Source organism: Scyliorhinus canicula, chromosome 5 (genome assembly GCF_902713615.1).
Source record: "Scyliorhinus canicula chromosome 5, sScyCan1.1, whole genome shotgun sequence".
Lineage (NCBI taxonomy): Eukaryota > Metazoa > Chordata > Chondrichthyes > Carcharhiniformes > Scyliorhinidae > Scyliorhinus > Scyliorhinus canicula.
In genome coordinates this window covers 224,223,656-224,247,470 of record NC_052150.1, presented here as the reverse complement: position 1 = coordinate 224,247,470, position 23,815 = coordinate 224,223,656, and the positions used below count along the sequence as shown (strand labels likewise).

The following is a 23,815-nucleotide window of genomic DNA, read 5'->3' as shown; positions in this document are numbered from 1 at the left end:
GAGGGTTGGGGGAGAGAGGGTTGGGGGAGAGAGGATTGGGGGAGAGAGGGTTGGGGTGGAGAGGGTTGGCGGTGGAGAGGGTTGGCGGTGGAGAGGGTTGGCGGTTGAGAGGGTTGGGGGTGGAGAGGGTTGGGGGTGGAGAGGGTTGGGGTGGAGAGGGTTGGCAGCAGAAAGGGTTGGGTGTGGTGAGGGTTGGGGGTGGAGAGGGTTGGGGTGGAGAAGGTTGGGGGTGGAGAGGGGTTGGGGTGGAGAAGGTTGGGGGTGGAGAGGGGTTGGGGTGGAGAGGGCTGGGGAGAGGGTTGGGTGCGGAGAGTGTTGGGTGCGGAGAGGGTTGGGGGTGGGAGAGGGTTGGGGGTGGAGAAGGTTGGGGGTGGAGAAGGTTGGGGGTGGAGAAGGTTGGGGGTGGAGAGGGGTTGGGGTGGGAGGGCTGGGGAGAGGGTTGGGTGCGGAGAGGGTTGGGTGCGGAGAGGGTTGGGGGTGGAGAGGGTTGGGGGTGGAGAGGGTGGGGGTAGAGAGGGTTGGGGGTAGAGAGGGTTGGGGTGGTAGAGAGGATGGGGTTGGGGGGTAGAGAGGGTTGGGGGTGGGGGTTAGAGAGGGTTGGGGTTGGGGGTAGAGAGGGTTGGGATTGGGGGTAGAGAGGGTTGGGATTGGGGGTAGAGAGGGTTGGGATTGGGGGTAGAGAGGGTTGGGATTGGGGGTAGAGAGGGTTGGGATTGGGGGTAGAGAGGGTTGGGATTGGGGGTAGAGAGGGTTGGGATTGGGGGTAGAGAGGGTTGGGGGTGGGGAGGGCTGGGGGGGAGAGGGTTGGGTGCGGAGAGGGTTGGGTGCGGAGAGGGTTGGGGGTGGAGAGGGTTGGGGGTGGAGAGGGTTGGGGGTAGAGAGGGTTGGGGGTAGAGAGGGTTGGGGGTAGAGAGGATTGGGGTTGGGGGTAGAGAGGGTTGGGGTTGGGGGTAGAGAGGGTTGGGGTTGGGGGTAGAGAGGGTTGGGATTGGGGGTAGAGAGGGTTGGGATTGGGGGTAGAGAGGGTTGGGATTGGGGGTAGAGAGGGTTGGGATTGGGGGTAGAGAGGGTTGGGATTGGGGGTAGAGAGGGTTGGGATTGGGGGTAGAGAGGGTTGGGATTGGGGGTAGAGAGGGTTGGGGGTGGGGAGGGCTGGGGTGGAGATGGTTGGGGTGGAGAGGGTTGGGGTGGAGAGGGTTGGGGGTTGAGAGGGTTGGGGTGGAGAGGGTTGGGGTGGAGAGGGCTGGGTGTGGAGAGGGTTTGGGGTTGCGATGGTTGGGGGTTGCGATGGTTGGGGGTTGCGAAGGTTGGGGGTTGCGATGGTTGGGGGAGAGAGGGTTGGGGGAGAGAGGGTTGGGGTGGAGATGGTTGGGGGTGGAGATGGTTGGGGGTAGAAGGGGTTGGGGTGGAGAGGGTTGGGGGTGGAGATGGTTGGGGGTTGCGAAGGTTGGGGGTTGCGATGGTTGGGGGAGAGAGGGTTGGGGGAGAGAGGGTTGGGGTGGAGATGGTTGGGGGTGGAGATGGTTGGGGGTAGAGGGGGTTGGGGGTGGAGAGGGTTGGGGGTGGAGATGGTTGGGGGTAGAGAGGGTTGGGGTGGAGAGGGTTGGGGGTAGAGAGGGTTGGGTGTGGAGATGGTTGGGGGAGAGAGGGTTGGGGGAGAGACAGTTGGGTGTGGAGAGGGTGGGTTTGGAGAGGGTTGGGCGTTGAGATGGTTGGGGGGTAGAGGGTTGGGGGAGAGACAGTTGGGTGTGGAGAGGGTTGGGGGTGGAGAGGGTTGGGGGTGGAGAGGGTTGGGTGTGGAGAGGGTTGGGTGTGGAGAGGGTTGGGGGTGGAGAGGGTTGGGGGTGGAGAAGGTTGGGGGTGGAGAAGGTTGGGGGTGGAGAAGGTTGGGGTGGAGAGGGGTTGGGGTGGAGAGGGCTGGGGAGAGGGTTGGGTGCGGAGAGGGTTGGGTGCGGAGAGGGTTGGGGTGGAGAGGGTTGGGGGTGGAGAGGGTTGGGGGTGGAGAGGGTGGGGGGTAGAGAGGGTTGGGGGTAGAGAGGGTTGTGGTTGGGGGTAGAGAGGGTTGGGGTTGGGGGTAGAGAGGGTTGGGGTTGGGGGTAGAGAGGGTTGGGGTTGGGGGTAGAGAGGGTTGGGGTTGGGGGTAGAGAGGGGTGGGGGTTGGGGGGTAGAGAGGGTGGGATTGGGGGTAGAGAGGGTTGGGATTGGGGGTTAGAGAGGGTTGGGATTGGGGGTAGAGAGGTTGGGATTGGGGGTAGAGAGGGTTGGGATTGGGGGTAGAGAGGGTTGGGATTGGGGGTAGAGAGGGTTGGGATTGGGGTTAGAGAGGGTTGGGGGTGGAGAGGGCTGGGGTGGAGAGGGCTGGGGTGGAGATGGTTGGGGTGGAGAGGGTTGGGGGTTGAGAGGGTTGGGGTGGAGAGGGTTGGGGTGGAGAGGGCTGGGTGTGGAGAGGGTTTGGGGTTGCGATGGTTGGGGGTTGCGATGGTTGGGGGTTGCGATGGTTGGGGGTTGCGAAGGTTGGGGGTTGCGAAGGTTGGGGAGAGAGGGTTGGGGGAGAGAGGGTTGGGGTGGGAGATGGTTGGGGGTTGAGGGGGTTGGGGGTGGAGAGGGTTGGGGGTGGAGATGGTTGGGGGTTGCGAAGGTTGGGGGTTGCGATGGTTGGGGGAGAGAGGGTTGGGGTGGAGATGGTTGGGGGTGGAGATGGTTGGGGGTAGAGGGGGTTGGGGTGGAGAGGGTTGGGGGTGGAGATGGTTGGGGGTAGAGAGGGTTGGGGTGGAGAGGGTTGGGGGTAGAGAGGGTTGGGTGTGGAGATGGTTGGGGGAGAGAGGGTTGGGGGAGAGACAGTTGGGTGTGGAGAGGGTTGGGTTTGGAGAGGGTTGGGCGTTGAGATGGTTGGGGGGTAGAGGGTTGGGGGAGAGACAGATGGGTGTGGAGAGGGTTGGGGGTGGAGAGGGTTGGGGGTGGAGAGGGTTGGGGGTGGAGAGGGTTGGGTGTGGAGAGGGTTGGGTGTGGAGAGGGTTGGGGTGGAGAGGGTTGGGTGTGGAGAGGTTTGGGGGTGGAGAGGGTTGGGGGTAGAGATCGTTGAGGGTGGAGAGGGTTGGGGGTGGAGATGGTTGGGGGAGAGAGGGTTGGGGGTGGAGAGTGTTGGGGGGTAGAGATCGTTGGGGGTGGAGAGGGTTGGGGCTGGATCTGGTTGGGGGAGAGAGGGTTGGGGGTGGAGAGGAATGTGCGTGGACATGAGCATTGTAATCATTTCACCCCCGACAGTGGCTGATCTTTCATTGATTTGTATTTTTTGAAGGTGTGTTCGATGCCCATCTTGTTCTCCATCAGCTGAGGTGTAATGGAGTGCTGGAAGGAATCCGGATCTGCCGGATAGGTTTTCCGAGCCGCATCTTCTACGGTGACTTCAAGCAGAGGTAAAAGGTTGAAATGACCCTTGAACTTTCCACTCGCGTTGGTGTGGGCGACATGAGTCCTGTCAGGATTGTCATACGTAGACATCCCTGCCCCAAATTAGTCATCATTCTGCCCTTAATTAAATGGAAAAATCCTGAAATATAGAAAGAGTGAGGTACCATTGAGCCTGGAATCTATTCCAGCATCATGGCTGATCTGTATCTTAAATCCATTGATCTCCCTTGGTTTTGTGCCCCCTTATACCCTTGCCCTGAACTTTTCAATTGATGCCCCAGCCTTAATTAACACCTGTTTGGGGAAGAAGATCCAGATTTCTTCCAGCCTTTATGTGTGGAAGTGTTTTCGGACATCGCCTCGAGCAGCTTAGCTCGAATATTAAGTTTGATCCCCTTATTCCTGACTGCCCCCTCCCCCTCCCACCCCACAGCTCCCAGGAACATTGCTAATCATCTTAAACGCCTCCAATAAGATTAACCTTTAACCTTCTTTTTTCAAGTTTAAAATTTAGATTACCCAATCATTTTTTCCAATTAAGGAACAATTTAGCATGACCAATCCACCTACTCTACACATTTTTTGGGTTGCGGGGGCGAAACCCACGCAGACACGGGGAGAATGTGCAAACTCCACACGGACAGTGACCCAGGGCTGGGATCGAACCTGGGACCTCAGCGACGTGCGGCAGCTGTGCTAACCACCAGGCCACCGTGCTGCCCTAACCTTTGACCTTCTATACACTTATTCAGTTCTGTAGGCAGCTAGACGGAGCAGCATTATATTGATTACCAAGGATACAAAACTTGGCAACATAGTAGATTAGTGTTTTTCAAATTTTCTTTTCCTGGGACCCAGTCATAGATATCATAGAATTTACAGTGCAGAAGGAGGCCATTCGGCCCATCGGTCCAAGAGCCGGTGCAGACTCGATGGGCCGAATGGCCTCCTTCTGCACTGTAAATTCTATGAATTCTATGAGTCTGCACCGGCTCTTGGAAGAGCACCCTAGCCAAGGTCAACACCTCCACCTTATCCCCATAACCTAGTAACCCCACCCAAAACTAAGGGCAATTTTGGACACTAAGGGCAATTTAGCATGGCCAATCCACCTATCCTGCACATCTTTGGACTGTGGGAGGAAACTGGAGCACCCGGAGGAAACCCACTGTTTTTCTAAATTCACCTCTCTGTTTTAGAATTCCCCTTATACCAAAGAACAAAAGGGCCAATATTCTAAAACGGTGAACAGGGATTCTCCCTCCCTGACTCCAGTACAGGCTTCTCTGAGTGCTATTCGGGTCAAACTCTCCTTTCAAGTTATCCCCCGGTATAACTCATACCTTCACTGAAGAATTTTACTTACTTACCCCTTAATAGCATCGATGTCCCGGGTCCTGCGTTCTTAAGGAAGTGAAGCAAGCTAATAACCATTTTTTCAGGTTAAATTATTTTATTATTAACATACTCTTTTCTCTTTCATTAAATTATAAACATTATTTACTTTTGGATGTTGTCTGGTTGGTTGTTGAGGCCTTCAGACTCTCTCTCTCTCTCTTTCAATTCTCCTGGTCATCTCTCCTGGTGCTGTTTTCTCTTTTTCTCTGTCTTCTGTCTTCATTGGCTGCTGCTCCCTCGCATTCTTCTCCTGGGCCGTCTGCTCTTGGGTCTCTCCTGCCGCTGGGCCGCTCCGCTCCTGGGCCGTCTCGCTCCTGGGCCTCTCCTGCCGCTGGGCCGTCTCGCTGCTGTTCCTGCTGCTGCCTCTTCCTTCTGGTGCCGTGCCGTTCTGCCGCTGGTTCCTTTGTCTCTGTGTGCTGCCTCGTGGGGAGAGAGAGAGGAGGAGCCCTGGAAGCCCGCGCTGGCTGATCTCTGGCGCGAGATCGGGACCTCCGATAAGGATCGGACTTCGGGTCTTAAAGGGGCAGTCCATTACAATTTTTCAACAGCACAAAGAAATTTTTAAAAACTTTTTTCTTTTCCCTTTCTCCTGCTGCAGGTTGTAATAACCATTCTGACAGACTGAAATTGCTGCCCACAGTTTCTGGGCTCTTCAGCTGCCACCAACCTCTTGTGGGATCTTTCCCTGCACTCTCCCCGATCAGATATTGGCAGACCTCTATGTTTCAAATGACACATTCTGTATTTTCCAGAACACCCCGTCTTGACATTTGAAACATTACTATAATTTGGTTTATTGTCCCCCCATCCAATTGTACTAACATTGTCGTGAATCATGTAAGTCTGCCAACCCCTGGTTTACGTGAGAGAACATCTTTCTGACAACGTGTATATTTTTCATTTCAGCATTTACAAAACCACATTGAACCGTCTCTTTTTTTTTCTTCCCAAACAAATTCTCCCTATTGTTCTATACATAGTAAAATTTTTATCTTATCTTAACACCTTATTCATTACCTAACCAATAGACTGTGTGTTACACTTTACATAATTTCAACTGTTAACAATTTAATATCAATATCGAAACATCGCTTCTTGGCTTTTGGAACAATAATTATTACATACTAAACTAACCCTCTATTAAAACATTCACAGTTTAGAAATGCGGATCAAGTTATTTAACGACACACATACCCCCCTTATCATATAGATACAACAGTCCCTATCAATTTACATGAAAAATAAAAAAATTTTCTTATCAACGATTATAGCTCTTCAATGCAATATTGTTTTGTTGCATTGGTAACAATTTTCCCGCCGTAGTATCAAGCTACTAAAATTCTTAACCTATTATCATTTATCATATTGGGGTTCCTCGTCAGTCGCTGCTATCTGCTGCCGAGACCTTAATGATTCCACCGCGTAGTACATACCCCATGGAGACCACAGATCATCCATCAACTAATGTCCAGTTAGAGATGTCTGACCGGGGGTTTCACTGTCCAGTTATAATTTGATATTCTAATTTGTTTCTAACCCGTAAAGTTTTCCTCCGGGTTCTATCATTTAATTCCCTCAAATTTGTAGCCAATTATATCATTAGTTTCCCCCCAATCCTGTCGAACAGATTCTTCTCTGGAGTGTAGTTCTCTTCCTTCTTGCGAACTGGTTTGTTATTAATTTTTTCCACCTGAAAAAGCAAATGAACAGATCAAGGGTGGAGAGGGCCCTATTCTTTAATTTGTACCTTCTATTTTCATTCGGATTATCCCAGAAGTGCCCTCTCCAGGACTTCCGGATTCCTTTTGCCATCATTTCTTTTTGAACTGGTTTATTTTCCTTATCATTGATGTACATCATACCATTAAAGCCTGTTAAGCCTCCTTCTGTCATTGTCAATTGGTTTTAATATTTTAATTTTTCTGCATCAATTTGTATTAAATCTTTTCCTGCAATCAGATACTAATTTCCTGGTACTGCAATCAATTCTCCTAATCTAACTTCTGGTCCAATATCTTTATTCTCTAAAGCTCCTTCTTCAATGTATTTAACATTCTAAACATCATTATCTCTGCTAGTGACTGTTTGTGATCAGCGGGCACTAGGACCCTGCGGAGCCATGCAGTATCAATTTCAAGGCAGCAATTTCAAAGTCTGCAGCAGCTGACTGCTGCCTGCTTGTGAGCACAAACTCTTTATCTGTTTATTCTGAGACCAATTTAGTTCTGAACATACTGATTTACTTATCCCATAATATTGATCACATTTCTGCCTGCCATTTATAACTTCCAATTTATGTGAAAATCGGCTTTGTAAAACACAACATTTTTTAAAAGTACAAACATTTAAAGAAATTCACAATTCCTTATTAGACATACACACACTCATTCATCCACTCAGATCTTGGATCTTTACTCTGCAGGATTTCACAAATCCTTATTAAACACACATTTATCCACTGAGATCTTGGACCTCTATTCTGCAGGGTTTTAGTTACTCTTAAAATTTTGAGACCCCTCCATGCGGTTAAGTTTCACTTCTGCAGGAGTTTTTTTTGCCTCTGTTAAGCTTTTCTACTCTTGTTTCATTGTTTAAACTCTCTTGACTGTATTCCAGGGCAAGAGAATTACCCTAATTGCCATTTTTTGGATTTTTTTTCTGTTCCTGGTTGTCCCTTTCAGGTGCACTCTGAAATTAAGGATAAGTACCCTTTCTGGGCCCTATCCAAGGCTGACTAAGGCACTATCTTCCTGTTTTAGTTAAGGGTCGATTGGTTATTGGTTTCTGAAGATTCTAAGCGGCCCTATTTTCCAGAAAATGTCCGCACAATCTGCCTAACTCTGAGGATGATTTATTCTTTGGCCTCTTTTACCAGTAACGGATGCAAGATTTTAGTGCTATCACCAAAATGTCTTGCAGACTTTTTCTCAGGGTCAGTATCTTCTAGTCTACTGATTTTCACACCCAACCTGAGCTTCAGTCCCCTCGATCCACAGAATATCCTTACAAAAGCCAATCACACATGACTTTCCAGACTAAACTCGGCAGGTAAAGTCTGACTCACACATAGACTAGAAACTTCTAATATTCTAGCCTTTGTGCCGGTTAGAAACTTCTAATATTCCAACCGTTTCTTGGGAACTAGAAACTTCTAATATTCTAGCCCCTACTCTGCTTAACTAGAAACTTCTAATATTCTAGCCTCGCTTTACCTAGAAACTTCTAATATTCTAGGTTCACTTTACCTAGAAACTTCTAATATTCTAGGCCTCCACGCTGGGCGCCATGTTTTTCTAAATTCACCTCTCTGTTTTAGAATTCCCCTTATACCAAAGAACAAAAGGGCCAATATTCTAAAACGGTGAACAGGGATTCTCCCTCCCTGACTCCAGTACAGGCTTCTGTGAGTGCTATTCGGGTCAAACTCTCCTTTCAAGTTATCCCCCGGTATAACTCATACCTTCACTGAAGAATTTTACTTACTTACCCCTTAATAGCATCGATGTCCCGGGTCCTGCGTTCTTAAGGAAGTGAAGCAAGCTAATAACCACTTTTTCAGGTTAAATTATTTTATTATTAACATACTCTTTTCTCTTTCATTAAATTATAAACATTATTTACTTTTGGATGTTGTCTGGTTGGTTGTTGAGGCCTTCAGACTCTCTCTCTCTCTCTTTCAATTCTCCTGGTCATCTCTCCTGGTGCTGTTTTCTCTTTTTCTCTGTCTTCTGTCTTCATTGGCTGCTGCTCCCTCGCATTCTTCTCCTGGGCCGTCTGCTCTTGGGTCTCTCCTGCCGCTGGGCCGCTCCGCTCCTGGGCCGTCTCGCTCCTGGGCCTCTCCTGCCGCTGGGCCGTCTCGCTGCTGTTCCTGCTGCTGCCTCTTCCTTCTGGTGCCGTGCCGTTCTGCCGCTGGTTCCTTTGTCTCTGTGTGCTGCCTCGTGGGGAGAGAGAGAGGAGGAGCCCTGGAAGCCCGCGCTGGCTGATCTCTGGCGCGAGATCGGGACCTCCGATAAGGATCGGACTTCGGGTCTTAAAGGGGCAGTCCATTACAATTTTTCAACAGCACAAAGAAATTTTTTAAAACTTTTTTCTTTTCCCTTTCTCCTGCTGCAGGTTGTAATAACCATTCTGACAGACTGAAATTGCTGCCCACAGTTTCTGTGCTCTTCAGCTGCCACCAACCTCTTGTGGGATCTTTCCCTGCACTCTCCCCGATCAGATATTGGCAGACCTCTATGTTTCAAATGACACATTCTGTATTTTCCAGAACACCACGCACACACGGGGAGGATGTGCAGACTCGACACAGACAGTGACCCAAGCCGGAATCGAACCTGGGACCCTGGAGCTGTGAAGCAATTGTGCTATCCACAAGGCTACCATGCTGCTTGGTCCATGCAATCTCTCTTGCTTTGTCATTCAATGTTACATTTCTGCTGAGGACTTCAGCTGATGATTCAAGTTCTTGCTGCATCTGTTGAAAAAAATCAAGAGCTTGTCCTTGAACTCGCCGTGAACTTGTCTTCAAATACCTTTGTGGTTTTGAGGGTTTTAAACTTTCATTTGCCAATATTTCTCTGTATATAATACATGTGGGCTTTGCATCCTGATTTGCATTGGTACTATTAACAAAGCCATACCTCACAAAATCATCTTTATACTGCTTTGTTTCCGATTTCAGCTTCTTCTTAGTAGGCAGTTCACCAGAGCGCTGATACAGATCACACTCACAATGTTCTGCCGTGGACTCCCCTGAGCAGCTCTCGAGTAGATCCAGCTGTGAGATCCTGGCCTGTTTGTGTCTCTGGCCTTCTCTTCTTTATACAAAAACGATACATCTTCAATTCTTCTGTGGCCTTGCTTGCTCGCAGCTAGAAAATGGAGGAATCTCTCCTCCGTGATTTTGCGGCAAAAGCACGCACGTACAAGGTGTGTGACGTCAGTGTCGGTGCCGGGCACGTGATCTGATCTCTGCTGCCACTTCTGGGGGAAGACTGCATCGTTTGCTTTTAAAATCTGGCCGTCGCCGTCGTTCTTCTTTTAAAAAATGTTAACGGTTGTATTTATTAGTTACAAAAATATTGAAGACGGGAGAAATGAAAAGGCTGTTTGACTGGGTTGGCCTGTTATTCAGGAGATGTTTCTAATTAGTTTAATGCTTTTGTACCTGTCCACTAACAAAACTGACCAATCTCACAGGTCAATACCCTGAGTCCTACAAATTGGAGTCGCTGAAAAATAGAGCATCCCCCTCGCTCAGTCACTGAGCTCCAAATTCCCAATGCTCTAACCCAATCCTTCCTGCCATTGATGTTCTCCATGCTAACAATGGAAGTCACTCAGCTCACCCTTTTCCTGAAATTGAGTAAACCTCATGGAAAATCTACCAACCTGGAAAACCTACATCTGAATAATTCCGAGAGCAGTGTTGGTAAAGGATCCGAGTCGTCCTGCTTTACAAACCGTGCAGGGGTCCAAAGATGGAGCTGGAAGATTTCCCTCCCAGTTTGTTATTAGGATGTTGGAGACATTGCCAACTGTCAAAGAAATTCTAAGTCAGTTTTCGCCAAAGGTCCTTTAATTAAAGTTCGTGGGAGGGGGGGATGGAGAGACCACAGTCATTCCAAATGTCCCCGCTTTACAGAGGTAAAGGCAGGCAATTTATATGATACAGTGAGCAATATCTAGGACAGAAAGCATTCTTTAGATTAGCAAGAGACAGAAAAATAAGCAGGCCGGAGTTAGATTTTAATAACAGGCCTTGGGTTCCTTGTCGAAGAAAAATAATAATTGTATGCTGTCAGCAAAACAATGTCCAGCTGTACGCTTGTTTACATTGTATGACCTTCTGACTATTTCATACACAACTTCTTGACTGATATAAGGCTAAATATCCATCATGCTTTGCCAAGTGCCTATTTCCATGAAATATGGACAAACAGCTGGTTAAAATGAATACAGGGGATTAAGACAACTAATCCACCAACTAAAGACCCTTCTACAGCAAGGCTTCCCTTGATAAGGTGGTGAGGGTCGCTTCAGAGGACGTTAAGAGACAACCACATGGTGTTGGACTGGAGTCACGTGGAGGCTAGAGGAGGGAACGATACCTGCATCTCTTCCATGGAGGAAATTAGAGAGTGACTTGGGGCTTTATGACAATCCAATAGCTTCCGTCTCTCGTTCTGGCAATGCCAGCCACCAAATCTGGTGGTGGGATCTGAATTCATGACTAATCTAGTGCCATAAACCCTAGTCTGCTGTACACTAATACTCAAACCTATCTGTGCAGAAAATTGCTTTAACTAATAAGTAAATGTGATTGTTGCAGGTACTGGATCTTGAATCCAAACGTACTGCCGAAAGAGACGTACGTGGACAGCAGAACAGCTGCAGAGGCCCTTCTGGCGTCACTGGCCATCGATCGCAGTCAGTATCGCTTTGGGCACACAAAGGTGAGCAGTGGCAGTCAACTCGAACCATGGAGGGCAGGGGGTCACGGCTCTCACAGTCTGTGAGAATTTCTCATGGAAAGGATAGGGGAAAGTTCCAGTTGATCCCCGTGGCTTCCTGGCTCGTGGTCCACCCCTGCAGGTCATCAGTCTCATCTCATTCGCCCTCCGCACCAACTCCTGAAAAAAGGGCAACTATAGCACGTCTGACTCTGAGCCCGACACCTGCCTCTTGGATATACTCCCTATGGTGACCCAACCCCCAAGTAATCACCTAGAATGGGATCCCTCCCCGCAGTCTGGCAGAGGCAGCTTGTCATTGGCCGACAGCAGGATCTTCCAGCCCGCCCGCTGTCCGCAGCGTTTTCCGTGGCTCGCCTGTCCGGCCATCGGGCAACCCGCTGGTGGGCCGGGTTAGAAAATACCACCCCTAGATTTAGGGCTGCGTTTGTTGCCCATCCCTAATTGCCCTTAGCCGAGTGATTTGCCAGGTCATGTCAGCAGGTAGTTAAGGATCAACCCCATTGCTGTGGGTCTGGAGTCACATGTAGGCCAGACCGGGTAAGGACGGCAGATTTCCTTCCCGAAAGGACATTAATGACCCAGACATGCAATCTAATAGTTTCATGCTCACCATTATTCACACTATCTTTTTTCCATTACAGATTTATGTGGTAACTGAATTCAAATTCTCCATATCATTAGCCCAGACCCTCCGAATCAAATCCAGTAACACAGCACTACCACCCCCGCCCCATTCTCTGTAAATAATTAAATGTTACTCTTTTTTGCTTTCTTTACAATTACCCTCAGGAACTCCTCTAATTCCCAGTGGAAGTTTTGAATGAATCCACAAACGCTTCAGCTGCAAGGAACTTATTCCAATGATTGGCAATCTCCCTGAAGAGTCGGAATCCCTACGAAGAGCAGCAGATACCTGGGAGCCCCACCACCTGGAGGTTCCCCTCCAAGCCATTCACCACCCTGACTGGGAAATATAACCTTCACTGTCGCTGGGTCAAAATCCTGGAATTCCCTCCCTCACCGCACTGTGGGTGTACCTACACCACACGGACTGCAATGGTTTGAGAAGGCAGCTCACCACCTCCAGGGCAATTAGGGATGGGTAACAAATGTTGGCCGAGCCAGCAATGCTCACACCCCTAGAATGCAAAGACTCAACCCTGGTTCTGTACTGCACAGAAATAAGCCCTTTGGCCCAACACATCTGTGCTGGCGTTTAGGCTCCACACTGAGCTTCTTCTCTCACCTCTTTACTTCACCCTAGCATGATGATGTTCTATTCCTCGCTCCCTCATCGATATTGGAATGATGTGTTAGGGAGCTCCTGAATAATGGACACACGCTACGAAAAGTGAAGCAGCGTTTGAAATAGATCAGTCACACCCTGAAATATTCTCCACATATTGACTGAGATTTTCCTTCTCTTTGAATGTCCAGTTTTAAACAGGGTTCCCTGGATAGATATGTAAGGAGGATCATGTATCCCACTGTCTGTGCGGAGACTGCACGTTCGCCCCATGTGTGCGTGGGTTTCCTCCGGGTGCTCCAGTTTCCTCCCACAGTCCAAAGATGTGCAGGTTAGGTGGATTGGCGCCATGATAAATTGCCCTTAGTGTCCAAAATTGCCCTTAGCGTTGAGTGGGGTTACTGGGTTATGGGGATAGGGTGGAGGTGTGGGCGTGGGTAAGGTGCTCTTTCCAAAAGCTGGTGCAGACTCGATGGGCCGAATGGCCTCCTTCTGCACTATGAAGTCTATGAAGTCTATAAAGGTGGCACGGGAGCACAGTGGTTAGCACTGTGGCTTCACAGCGCCAGGGTCCCAGGTTCGATTCCCGGCTTGGGTCACTGTCTGTGCGGAGTCTGCACGTTCTCCCCGTGTCTGCATGGGTTTCCTCCGGGTGCTCCGATTTCCTCCCACAGTCCAACGATGTGCAGGTTAAGTGGGTTGGCCACGCTAAATTGCCCTACGTTACTGGTTACGGGGATGGGGTGGAGTCGTGGGCTTGGGTGCCTGGCTCTTTCCAGGAGCCGGTGCAAACCTGATGGGCCCAAATGGCCGCCTTCTGCACTGTAAACGCGACGATTCTATGAAGCCACTCTAGGAACAACTCTAGTGGAGGCTTAAGAGCAAGTGGGAGAATCGGCCAGCCAAAGTCGAAGGGAGAGAGTAGGGGAGAAGATAAAATAACCAGAGAGCAGCTCGAATCTTTGTAAGTGACAGTGATTTCCTGTCCGACAGGTGTTCTTCAGATCTGGCCTGCTAGGACTTCTGGAAGAAATGAGGGACAAAAGGTTGGCCAAGGTTCTCACCCTGATGCAAGCCAAGTGTCGTGGCAGACTGGCACGCTTGGAATTTCGGAAGTTGGTTATGATAAGGTAAGGAAAAGGAGAATGACAGTGACCTGATGGAATCTCCTCCACCGACCCAGCCTATGGGATGTGAGCAGCCCTGTGGGATTGGATTGGATTTGTTTATTGTCAGGTGTACCGAGGTACAGTGAAAAGTATTTTTCTGCGAGCCGCTCAACAGATCATTCAGTGCATGGGACGAAAAGGGAATAAAAGAAAATACATAATGGGGCAACACAAGATATACAATGTAACTACATAAGCACGGGCATCGGGTGAAGCATACAGGGTGCAGTGTTAATGAGGTCAGCCCATAAGAAGGTCATTTAGGAGTCTGGTGACAGTGGGGAAGAAGCTGTTTCTGAGTCTGTTCGTGCATGTTCTCAGACTTCTGTATCTCCTGCCTGATGGAAGAAGTTGGAAGAGTGAGTAAGCCGGGTGGGAGGGATCTTTGATTTTGCTCCCCGCTTTCCCCAGGCAGTGGGAGTTGTAGATGGAGTCAATGGATGGGAGGCAGGTTCGTGTGATGGACTGGGCGGTATTCACGACTCTCTGAAGTTTCTTGCGGTCCTGGGCCGAGCAGTTGCCATAGCAGGCTGTGATGCAGCCCGATTTATATGATGCATCTGTAAAGGTTGGTAAGGGTTAATGTGGACATGCCGAATTTCCTTAGTTTCCTGAGGAAGTATAGGCACTGTTGTGCTCTCTTGGTGATCTTATAGGAGGTGTGGGATCTGGGCATTCCAACAGGCTCTTTGACCTCCAACATCAATCGGCTACACTGCAGATAGGATCCCCTGATCCTAAACTGAACTTGGTGGCTCGATCACAAAAGATCAGACGAAAATCTGGGAAATGAAGCTGACCTATCCAATATGTCGTGGGGCAGCGGAATGAATTGATACGGGTTAGGGCTTTATTCTGTCATCTATTTGTATCTTAACTGTGCCCTGAACAGAAATGGTGACAATTGTAAATTGCAGAACATTCGTCGTTGATTCCTCAAAGATAATTCAACCTATCAAAGGCCTTCCTTGTTTTAAAAAAACCTTTATTAAATCTTCTCTCCTCCAGTGGGAATGTTCCCATTCTCTCAGATTTCGCTCCAGGTCTATCATTCCCCAGCTCTAAAATTAAGATTCACCCTGACTTTTATACTCACAGCATCACATTATATTGTCACTGTGAACTAGCCAGTCCCTAATCTAACTTTAAGAATCTCTTTGCTCATGTATCCCATGCCCCTATTTGGGAAGCCCAAATGGCTATTGATCTCCAAATAGCTTTATTTACCTCCACTATTATTGATTATTTTTCAACCCCGGCGATCGACACTGCTTGGTATTGGCACAGGGTACGGTGTAATTGGAAGCGGGTGTTCTTCGCTCAGCAAGGATGCCTCTCCTGTGGCATGTTTGTTTTGATTCAGGGATGCTGTCCAGATTATCCAGCGCAACATCCGGACCTTTCAGTGGGTGAAGGAATGGAGTTGGATGAGACTGTTTTACAAAATCAAGCCCCTGCTCAAGTGTGCGGACGCTGAGAAGCAGCTTCAGCTGTTGAAGGAATCACTGGAGAAATCAGAGTCTATGAGGAAGGAGATTGAGGAACATCACCTGGAACTTGCTCGTGAAAAGGATGAATTACTGCAGCAACTACAGACGGTGAGCTTGTCACCATTGCTTAACCATTCCTCATTAATTGTTGTCACGAATATTTGTGCTTATCGGAATGTTACACTATGTCATTAATATGTATTGGCGTTTAGGGGGTAACATATTGACATGGAGTGAAGATTGGCTAGCTAACAGGAAACAGGAAGTGTTGGCATCAATGGGTCTTTTTCGGGTTGGCAGGATGTGACGGGTGATGTGCCACAGGGATCAGAACTGGGACCCGAACTGTTTAGAATTTATATAAATGACTTTGATGAAGAGTAGAGAATCCATAATCATAGAATTTACAGTGCAGAAGGAGGCCATTCGGCCCATTGAGTCTGCACCAGCTCTTGGAAGAGCATCCTACCCTAGGTCAACACCTCCACCCTATCCCCATAACCCAGTAACCCCACCCAACACTAAGGGCAATTTTGGACACTAAGGGCAATTTAGCATGGCCAGTCCGCCTAACCTGCACATCTTTGGACTGTGGGAGGAAACCGGAGCACCCGGAGGAAACCCACGCACACACGGGGAGGATGTGCAGACTCCGCACAGACAGTGACCCAAGCCGCGAATCGAACCTGGGACCCTGGAGCTGTGAAGCAATTGTGCTATCCACAATGCTACCGTGCTGCCCATAGAACCCCTACAGTGCAGAAGGAGGCAATTCAGCCCATCGAGTCTGCACTGACCCTCTAAAAGAGCACTTCACCCAGGTCTCCTGCCCAATCCCCAAATTCCTAAGTCCCTAAATTTTCTGATGTCACAAAGATAGGTAGGAAAGTAAATTGTGAAGAGTACATAAGGAGGATACAAAGTGACATGGATAGGCTCGACGAGTGGCCAAAACTCCGACAAATTGAGAAGAATGTGGGAAATTGGGAAATGATCTATTTTGGCAGGAAGAATAAAAAAGAACCTAATAGAATGTTGTCGCTTATTGCAAGGAGAATTGCATTAGAAACAGTTCAAAGAAGGTTTACTGGACTAATTCCAGGAATGGGCAAGTTATCTTCTGAGGAAAAGTTGGAGAGGTTAGGTTTGTGCCCGCTGGAGTTTGGACAAGTGAGAGGCAACTTGATCGAAACTCGAGGGATATCGAGAGAGCGGATGTGGAGAGGATGTTTCCTCTTGATGGAGAATCTAGAACTAAGGTGTGGTGAATGTAACTTAGTAATTCACACTGTATTTACCAATACCATTGTAAGCGCAGTAGCATTATCCGACCACTAGGGGGAGTAGCTCTGGGAATGCTCAGGAGTTGGTACAGGGCTCCACCCTTGGCTCCGTCCACAACTCCTCCCCCCTGGACTACTGTATAATACCCTTGTCCAGAGCCAGCCTGCAGTTCATCGAGAGTTCAATGGGTAACAGGCTGGCTCTGTAGTAAGTAGATTAAAACCACTGTTCATATCTTAAAGAACGTGTCTAGTGAATTGATGGTTCCATCATAAGGGCACTGTTTAAAAATAAGGGGTCACCCAATGAGTGGCACGGTAGCACAGTGGGTAGGCTTGATACCCAACGGTAGATCAGTTCTCTGAGATTTGGGACTTTTATTCTCATACTGCTCTCGATGCAGAATCTATTCCTGTTGACGCTTCTATGTCCCTTCCTTTTGAACAAAATGTTTCCAGGATCAGGAGAACTTGGCTGATGCTGAGGAGAGGTGTGACCTGCTGGTGAAGACAAAGAGGCAGCTGGAATCCAAAATCCAGGAGCTCCTGGAAGGCCTGGAAAGTCAGCTGGAGCTGAGCCAAGAGCTGACCAACAGGAAGCGGAAGCTGGAGGAGGAATGCGGGGCGATGAAGGCTAATATCGACACCATGGAGGGCACACTCAACAAAATGGGCAAGGAGAAACGTTGTGTTGAGAACAAGGTATTGTCCGTGAGAAAACAAGTGCCCAGATCTCCAGTTGGATGAGGCTTTTGCCAGATTTGTGGACTCTGAAAATTGGCGCCTGTTGTCCCCATGATACATAGATTTTAACAAAGTTAATTCTTGGGAAGGTTGATGTTTTCATCACATCTACTGTTGCCCTAATCTCACTGAGTGGCTTAATAGGCCACTCTTTTATGGGCAGCACGGTAGCATGGTAGCAAGCACTGTTGCTTCACAGCGCCAGGGACCCGGGTCTGTGCGGACTCTGCACGTTCTCCCCGTGTCTGCGTGGGTTTCCTCCGGGTGCTCCGGTTTCCTCCCACAAGTCCCGAAAGATGTGCTTGTTAGGTGAATTGGACATTCTGAATTCTCCCTCTGTGTACCCGAACAGGCGCCGGAATGTGGCGACTAGGGGTTCTTCACAGTAACTTCATTGCAGTGTTACTGTAAACCTAATTGTGACACTAATAAAGATTATTAGAGGGCATATAAGACTCCCATCATGTGAGTGTTGGACTGGGGTCACACGTAAGCCCAGATCGTAAGGATGGAAGATTTTTGAATATTAATGAACTATTTGGGCTTTTGTGACAAGTTACAGATACCAACTCTTTAGATAAATGGAATTTAAATCCTCAAACTGCAGATGGTGGGACTTGAATTCACATTTTACTATGAATATTATCCCAGGCCGCTGGATAACTAATCCAGTAACTCAGTCACTGCCCTGTCGGACACCCTGCTTACTTTAGCAGTGGCAATTTTAAAAAGAGGCCTTTTGACCCAATGCTCTCATCATAGCCCCTCTTGGGAATCAGAATTAATTGTGTCAGGAACCCCCCCCCCCCTCACTAACAGCACAGTGGGTGAACCTACACCTCAGGAACTGCAGCGGTTCAAGAAGGCAGCTCACCCCCACCTTCTCGAGGGCAATTAGGGACGGGCAATAAATCCTACATCCCGTGAAAGAATGAGAAAATTGCATGCGATATTTTCATGCCCTTCTGCAGTAACCTATTCCAGATGTTTTGTGTTCAATATTAAATCCTGATCTGTGTTATCTGCCAGTGTGAACGATTCAGGGAAACTGGAAACGAATCCAGGGGGTTTGTTACACAGCGGGTTGTTGTGATCCTCTGCCTCAGAAAGGGGCGGATGCAGATTCAACAGGACTCACAGAGGAAATTGGACGTTTCTTGGAAAGGGAGAGATTTGGGAGGTCTGTGCACTGTAGGGGAGTGGGCCTGATCGGGGCGATCACTGGCAAGATGGGCTGAATGGCCACCTTTTGTGCAGCTTCACTCCACGATTCTCAAGTTGAATGTTTGGATAGCATTCCATGGAGGCTGGTTTAGCACACTGGGCTAAATCGCTGGCTTTGAAAGCAGACCAAGGCAGGCCAGTAGCACGGTTCGATTCCCGTACCAGCCTCCCCGAACAGGCGCCGGAATGTGGCGACTAGGGAACTTTTCACAGGAACTTCACTGAAGCCTACTCGTGACAATAAGCGATTTTCATTTTGATTGAGTTACTCTCGTCTTTGCTTCAAGGTAAGGAACCTAACGGAGGAAATGGGCGACTTGAACACACTGATTGCGAAGCTGAGAGCAGAGAAGATTTCTCTGCAGGAAGCCCATGCGAACATTATGGAAGATCTGCAAATGGAGGAGGAGAAGGTCAACAATTTAACTCGGGCCAAGGCCAAATTTGAGCAGCAGGTGGAAGACGTAAGTGCAATAATGGGCTGAAAGGGGAAAGGACGGGGAAGGGTCATCATTGTTCAGAGAGGGGAAAATAAATTGGGAGACAATTTAGCCTGTTTACAACAACTTGAATTTTGATCACACCTTTTAACACAGTAAAAGTGCGGCCAAATGTCCTCAGCTTCACTAGTGGCAAGGTAAAACCGGTGAGAGAGTCAAACAGGTCGCTGTTAAGGAGCAACTTTTCGGAGGCGAGACAGTGGAAACGTTTCGAGAGGGATTTCCAGAGCTTTGGACAAAGCAGCTGAAAATAGGGTCATAGAATCATAGACTTTACAGTGCAGAAGGAGGCCATTTGGCCCATCGAGTCTGCACCGGCTCTTTTTTTTTGAAAGAGCACCCTACCCAAGCCCAGACCTCCACCATAACCCAGTAACCTCACCCAACAGTAAGGGCAATTTTGGACACGAAGGGCAATTTATCATGGCCAATCCACCTAACCTGCACATCTTTGGACTGTGGGAGGAAACCGGAGCACCCGGAGAAAACCCACGTACACACACAGGGAGAATGTGCAGACTCCGCACAGACAGTGACCCAAACCGGGAATCGAACCTGGGATCCTGGAGCTGTAAAGCAATTGTGCTAAATACCATGCTACCGTGCTGCCCGGCTTTCCTCTGGGTGCTCCGCATGCCTCCCACAATCCGAAGACGTGCAGGTTAGGTGGATTGGTCATGTTAAACTGCCCCTTAATGTCCAAAAGGTTAGGGGGTGTTACGGGAATAGGGTGGCATTTCGGAGCTTAGGTGTGGACTTGATGGGCTGATTGGCCTCTTTCTGCACTGTAGGGATTCTATGGAATAATGGACAAGCAGAATTGAAATAATCAAACAACTCAGAACGTGCAAAGATGTAAAGTCAGAATTGAAATACTGCTGCATTTCTCAATGTCCACATCAATCTTTCTTTCTCTGAAGATGGAAGTAGAGTTGGAGGAGGAGAAAAAGATCCGATTGGAAGTCGATCGAACCAAGAAGAAGCTGGAGGAAGATCTGAAAGTGACGCTTGAAACATTGACAGACCTGGAGAGTAACAAGGTGCAAATGGAGGAAAAGCTGAGGAGGTAAATGGAGATAGAGCTGTGATTGACGATGGGCTGGATTTGGGTGGTGAAGAATGGAGGGAGTAGGGCTTTGTGGGGTGTGGGTGGGTTGGTGCACACTACCTAATCTCTTATACATTAAGACCCCTGTGTTGCACCCCCCTGTGCACTGCATCCAGTTTACAATGCAGCATGAATCCTGCTTTAACTTTGAGACCTTGCGCTCTGTGGTGACTCGCCCAGGTTTTAGCCAGGTTTCTGATTAACGGTTTCCTCTGCTGCTTCCCAGGAGAGAGTTTGAGATCGGTGAGCTACAAACAAGTATCGGCGAGGAACAGAATTTAATTTCAAAGCTGCAGAAGAAGTTAAGAGAATTGCAGGTATTTGCTTCACTCACTCATCACCTCCTTCCCATTATCTTCCCCTGCTTTCACCCTCAAGCATTGCAAATGAATCTTGTTCAAATATTTATACAGTTCCCTGCTTTTGAAAGTTATTATTGGCTCTGCTTCCACCTTCCCTTCAGGCAGCACGGTAGCATTGTGTATAGCACAATCGCTTCACAGCTTCAGGGTCCCAGGTTCGATTCCGGCTTGGGTCACTGTCTGTGGGGAGTCTGCACATCCTCCCCGTGTGTGCGTGGGTTTCCTCCCGGTGCTCCGGTTTCCTCCCCCAGTCCAAAGATGTGCAGGTTAGGTGGATTGGCCATGCTAAATTGCCCTTAGTGTCCAAAATTGCCCTTATTGTTGGGTGGGGTTACTGGGTTATGGGGATAGGGTGGAGGTGTTGACCTTGGGTGGGATGCTCTTTCCAAGGGCCGGTGCAGACTCGATGGGCTGAATGGCCTCCTTCTGCACTGTAAATTCTATGTAAATCACAGCAAGTCACTGAGTATAAGATTGGTTTGTCTTTGTCAATAAATTTACAGCTGGGTTTTAGTGTTCAAATTGGCGAAGGAGACATACTGGGTGCGATTCTTCCAGGATTTTGCATTTGGGAGACTATGGGCGGATTCTCCGACCCCGCGGCAGGTCAGAGAATCGCCGGGGGGGTGGGGAAGGCGCGATCCACACGACGCCGCCCCGACGCCGGTCCGCCGATTCTACTGTGACCGTAGACTCAGCGCCACTGGTGCCGGCGCGGTTGGCGTGCTGCCGGTCGGGGGCCAGTCTACCCGGCCCCCCCCCCTCCACCGGCAATTCTCCCCGTGCGATGGGCCGAGTCCCGCCGAGATTGGCTGAGTCCCGCCGACACCGTTCGCGTGTTGTCCTGCCCGGCGGGACCTCACCGTTCATGTTGCAGGGGGCGGCCTGGTAGGGGGATCCGACCCCAGGGTGGCCTCCACGGTGGCCTGGCCCGCGATTGGGGCCTACCGATCGGGCGGGCTTATCCTTGTGGAGGGGCCTATGTTCCTCCACGCCAGGACCCTGTTGATTTCCGCCATGTTGCGTCGGGGCCGGCGCAGAGAAGGAAACTAGCGCGAGCTCGCACCGGTCCTAACCCCATTCTGCCGCCGGTATCGACAGCTGGGGCAGTGTGAGGCTCTCCAGTGCCGTGCTAGCCCCCTGTGCAGTGCAGGATCACTGACCCTAGGGGCCTGTTGATGTCGCCAGGAAACGCGACAGCGTTTACAGCACCGTCAACACTTAGCCTCAGGAGCAGAGAATCCCGCCCTATGGGTCTCCGGTCGTTCAGCCGTGTGTTTCTCGGTGGCGAAGAGAATCCCGACGGTTGGAGAATTCCGGCCTTTGTTGTTCCAATCGTTCGCTGTGCAAATTTGTGTATGGCAAGGATTATGAGGGATTCCCTAGGGAATCCCTTGGGAATTCTCCGGGTCACCCACTCTCCCCTCTAGTACGAGGGGATTCACAATCCTCTGGGTGAAGAATTCTGTTCTAATCTCGGTCCTAAATGATTGACCCGATTATCCTGAGACTGTGCCCTGGCCCTCGGCCTGTGCCCTGGCCCTAGGCCTGTGCCCCGTCATTAGGCCTGTGCCCTTGGCCTGTGCCCTAGCCCTGTGCCCTGTCCCTCGGCCTGTGCCCTGTGCCCTGGCCCTAGGCCTGTGCCCCGTCACTAGGCCTGTGCCCTGGCCCTCGGATTGTGCCCTGGCCCTGTGCCCTGGCCCTCGGATTGTGCCCTGGCCCTGTGCCCTGGCCCTCGGCCTGTGACCTGTCCCTCAGCCTGTGCCCTGTGCCCTGGCCCTCGGCCTGTGCCCTGGCCCTAGGCCTGTGCCCTTGGCCTGTGCCCTGGCCCTGTGCCCTGTCCCTAGGCGTGTGCCCTGTCCCTCGGCCTGTGCCCTGGCCCTGTGCCCTGTCCCTAGGCGTGTGCCCTGTCCCTCGGCCTGTGCCCTGGCCCTCGGCCTGTGCTCTGGCCCTAGGCCTGCGCCCTGGCCCTCGGCCTGCGCCCTGGCCCTCGGCCTGTGCCCGGGCCCTGGGCCTGTGCCCTGGCCTGCGCCCTGGCCCTCGGCCTGCGCCCTGGCCCTCGGCCTGCGCCCTGGCCCTCGGCCTGTGCCCCAGCCCTCGGCCTGTGCCCCGGCCCTCGGCCTGTGCCCCGGCCCTGTACCCTGGCCCTGGGCCTGTGCCCTGTCCCTCGGCCTGTGCCCTGGCCCTCGGCCTGTGCTCTGGCCCTAGGCCTGCGCCCTGGCCCTCGGCCTGCGCCCTGGCCCTCAGCCTGTGCCCGTGCCCTGGCCTGCGCCCTGGCCCTCGGCCTGCGCCCTGGCCCTCGGCCTGCGCCCTGGCCCTCGGCCTGTGCCCCAGCCCTCGGCCTGTGCCCCGGCCCTCGGCCTGTGCCCCGGCCCTGTACCCTGGCCCTGGGCCTGTGCCCTGGCCCTCGGCCTGTGCCCTGGCCCTGTGCCCTGTGCCCTGGCCCTTGGTCTGCGCCCTGGCCCTAGACCTAGGCCTGTTCCCTGGCCCTCGGCCTGTGCCCTGGCCTTCGGCCTGTGGTCTGGCCCTAGGTTTGTGCCCTGGCCCTATGCCTGCACCCTGGCCCTTGGCCTGCGCCCTGGTCCTTGGCCTGCGCCCTGGCCCTTGGCCTGTGCCCTGGCCCTCAGCCTGTGCCCTGGCCCTCGGCCTGTGCCCGGGCCCTGGCCCTCGGCGTGTGCCCTGGCCCTAGGCCTGTGCCCTGGCCCTCGGCCTGCGCCCTGACCCTCGGCCTGTGCCCTGGCCCTGGGCCTGTGACCTGACCCTCGGCCTGTGCCCTGGCCCTCGGCCTGTGCCCTGGCCCTCGGCCTGTGCCCTGGCCCTCGGCCTGTGCCCCGGCCCTCGGCCTGTTCCCCGGCCCTCGGCCTGTGCCCCGGCCTGTGCCCCGGCCCTGTACCCTGGCCCTGGGCCTGTGCCCTGGCCCTCGGCCTGTGCCCTGGCCTTCGGCCTGTGGTCTGGCCCTAGGTTTGTGCCCTGGCCCTATGCCTGCACCCTGGCCCTTGGCCTGCGCCCTGGTCCTTGGCCTGCGCCCTGGCCCTTGGCCTGTGCCCTGGCCCTCAGCCTGTGCCCTGGCCCTCGGCCTGTGCCCGGGCCCTGGCCCTCGGCGTGTGCCCTGGCCCTAGGCCTGTGCCCTGGCCCTCGGCCTGCGCCCTGACCCTCGGCCTGTGCCCTGGCCCTGGGCCTGTGTCCTGACCCTCGGCCTGTGCCCTGGCCCTCGGCCTGTGCCCTGGCCCTCGGCCTGTGCCCCGGCCCTCGGCCTGTGCCCCGGCCCTCGGCCTGTTGCCTGTGCCCCGGCCTGTGCCCCGGCCCTGTACCCCGGCCCTGGGCCTGTGCCCTGGCCCTCGGCCTGTGCCCTGGGCCTGTGCCCTGGTCATGGGCCTGTGACCTGGCCCTCGGCCTGTGCCCTG

The 23,815-nt window shown here is 51.5% G+C and overlaps 1 protein-coding gene across 1 annotated transcript in view; it reads left to right on the top strand.

The window, feature by feature from the left end:
- LOC119966620 (myosin-7-like) overlaps window positions 1-23,815 on the top strand; it is a 176,052-nt gene that overhangs the window by 97,305 nt on the left and 54,932 nt on the right. The window contains exons 21-28 of the mRNA XM_038798621.1: window positions 3,299-3,416; window positions 11,141-11,264; window positions 13,525-13,661; window positions 15,064-15,298; window positions 16,933-17,175; window positions 18,729-18,905; window positions 19,862-20,007; window positions 20,276-20,366. Of these exons, the coding sequence (XP_038654549.1) occupies window positions 3,299-3,416; window positions 11,141-11,264; window positions 13,525-13,661; window positions 15,064-15,298; window positions 16,933-17,175; window positions 18,729-18,905; window positions 19,862-20,007; window positions 20,276-20,366 (1,271 nt within the window). The remainder of the gene's footprint in view (window positions 1-3,298; window positions 3,417-11,140; window positions 11,265-13,524; window positions 13,662-15,063; window positions 15,299-16,932; window positions 17,176-18,728; window positions 18,906-19,861; window positions 20,008-20,275; window positions 20,367-23,815) is intronic.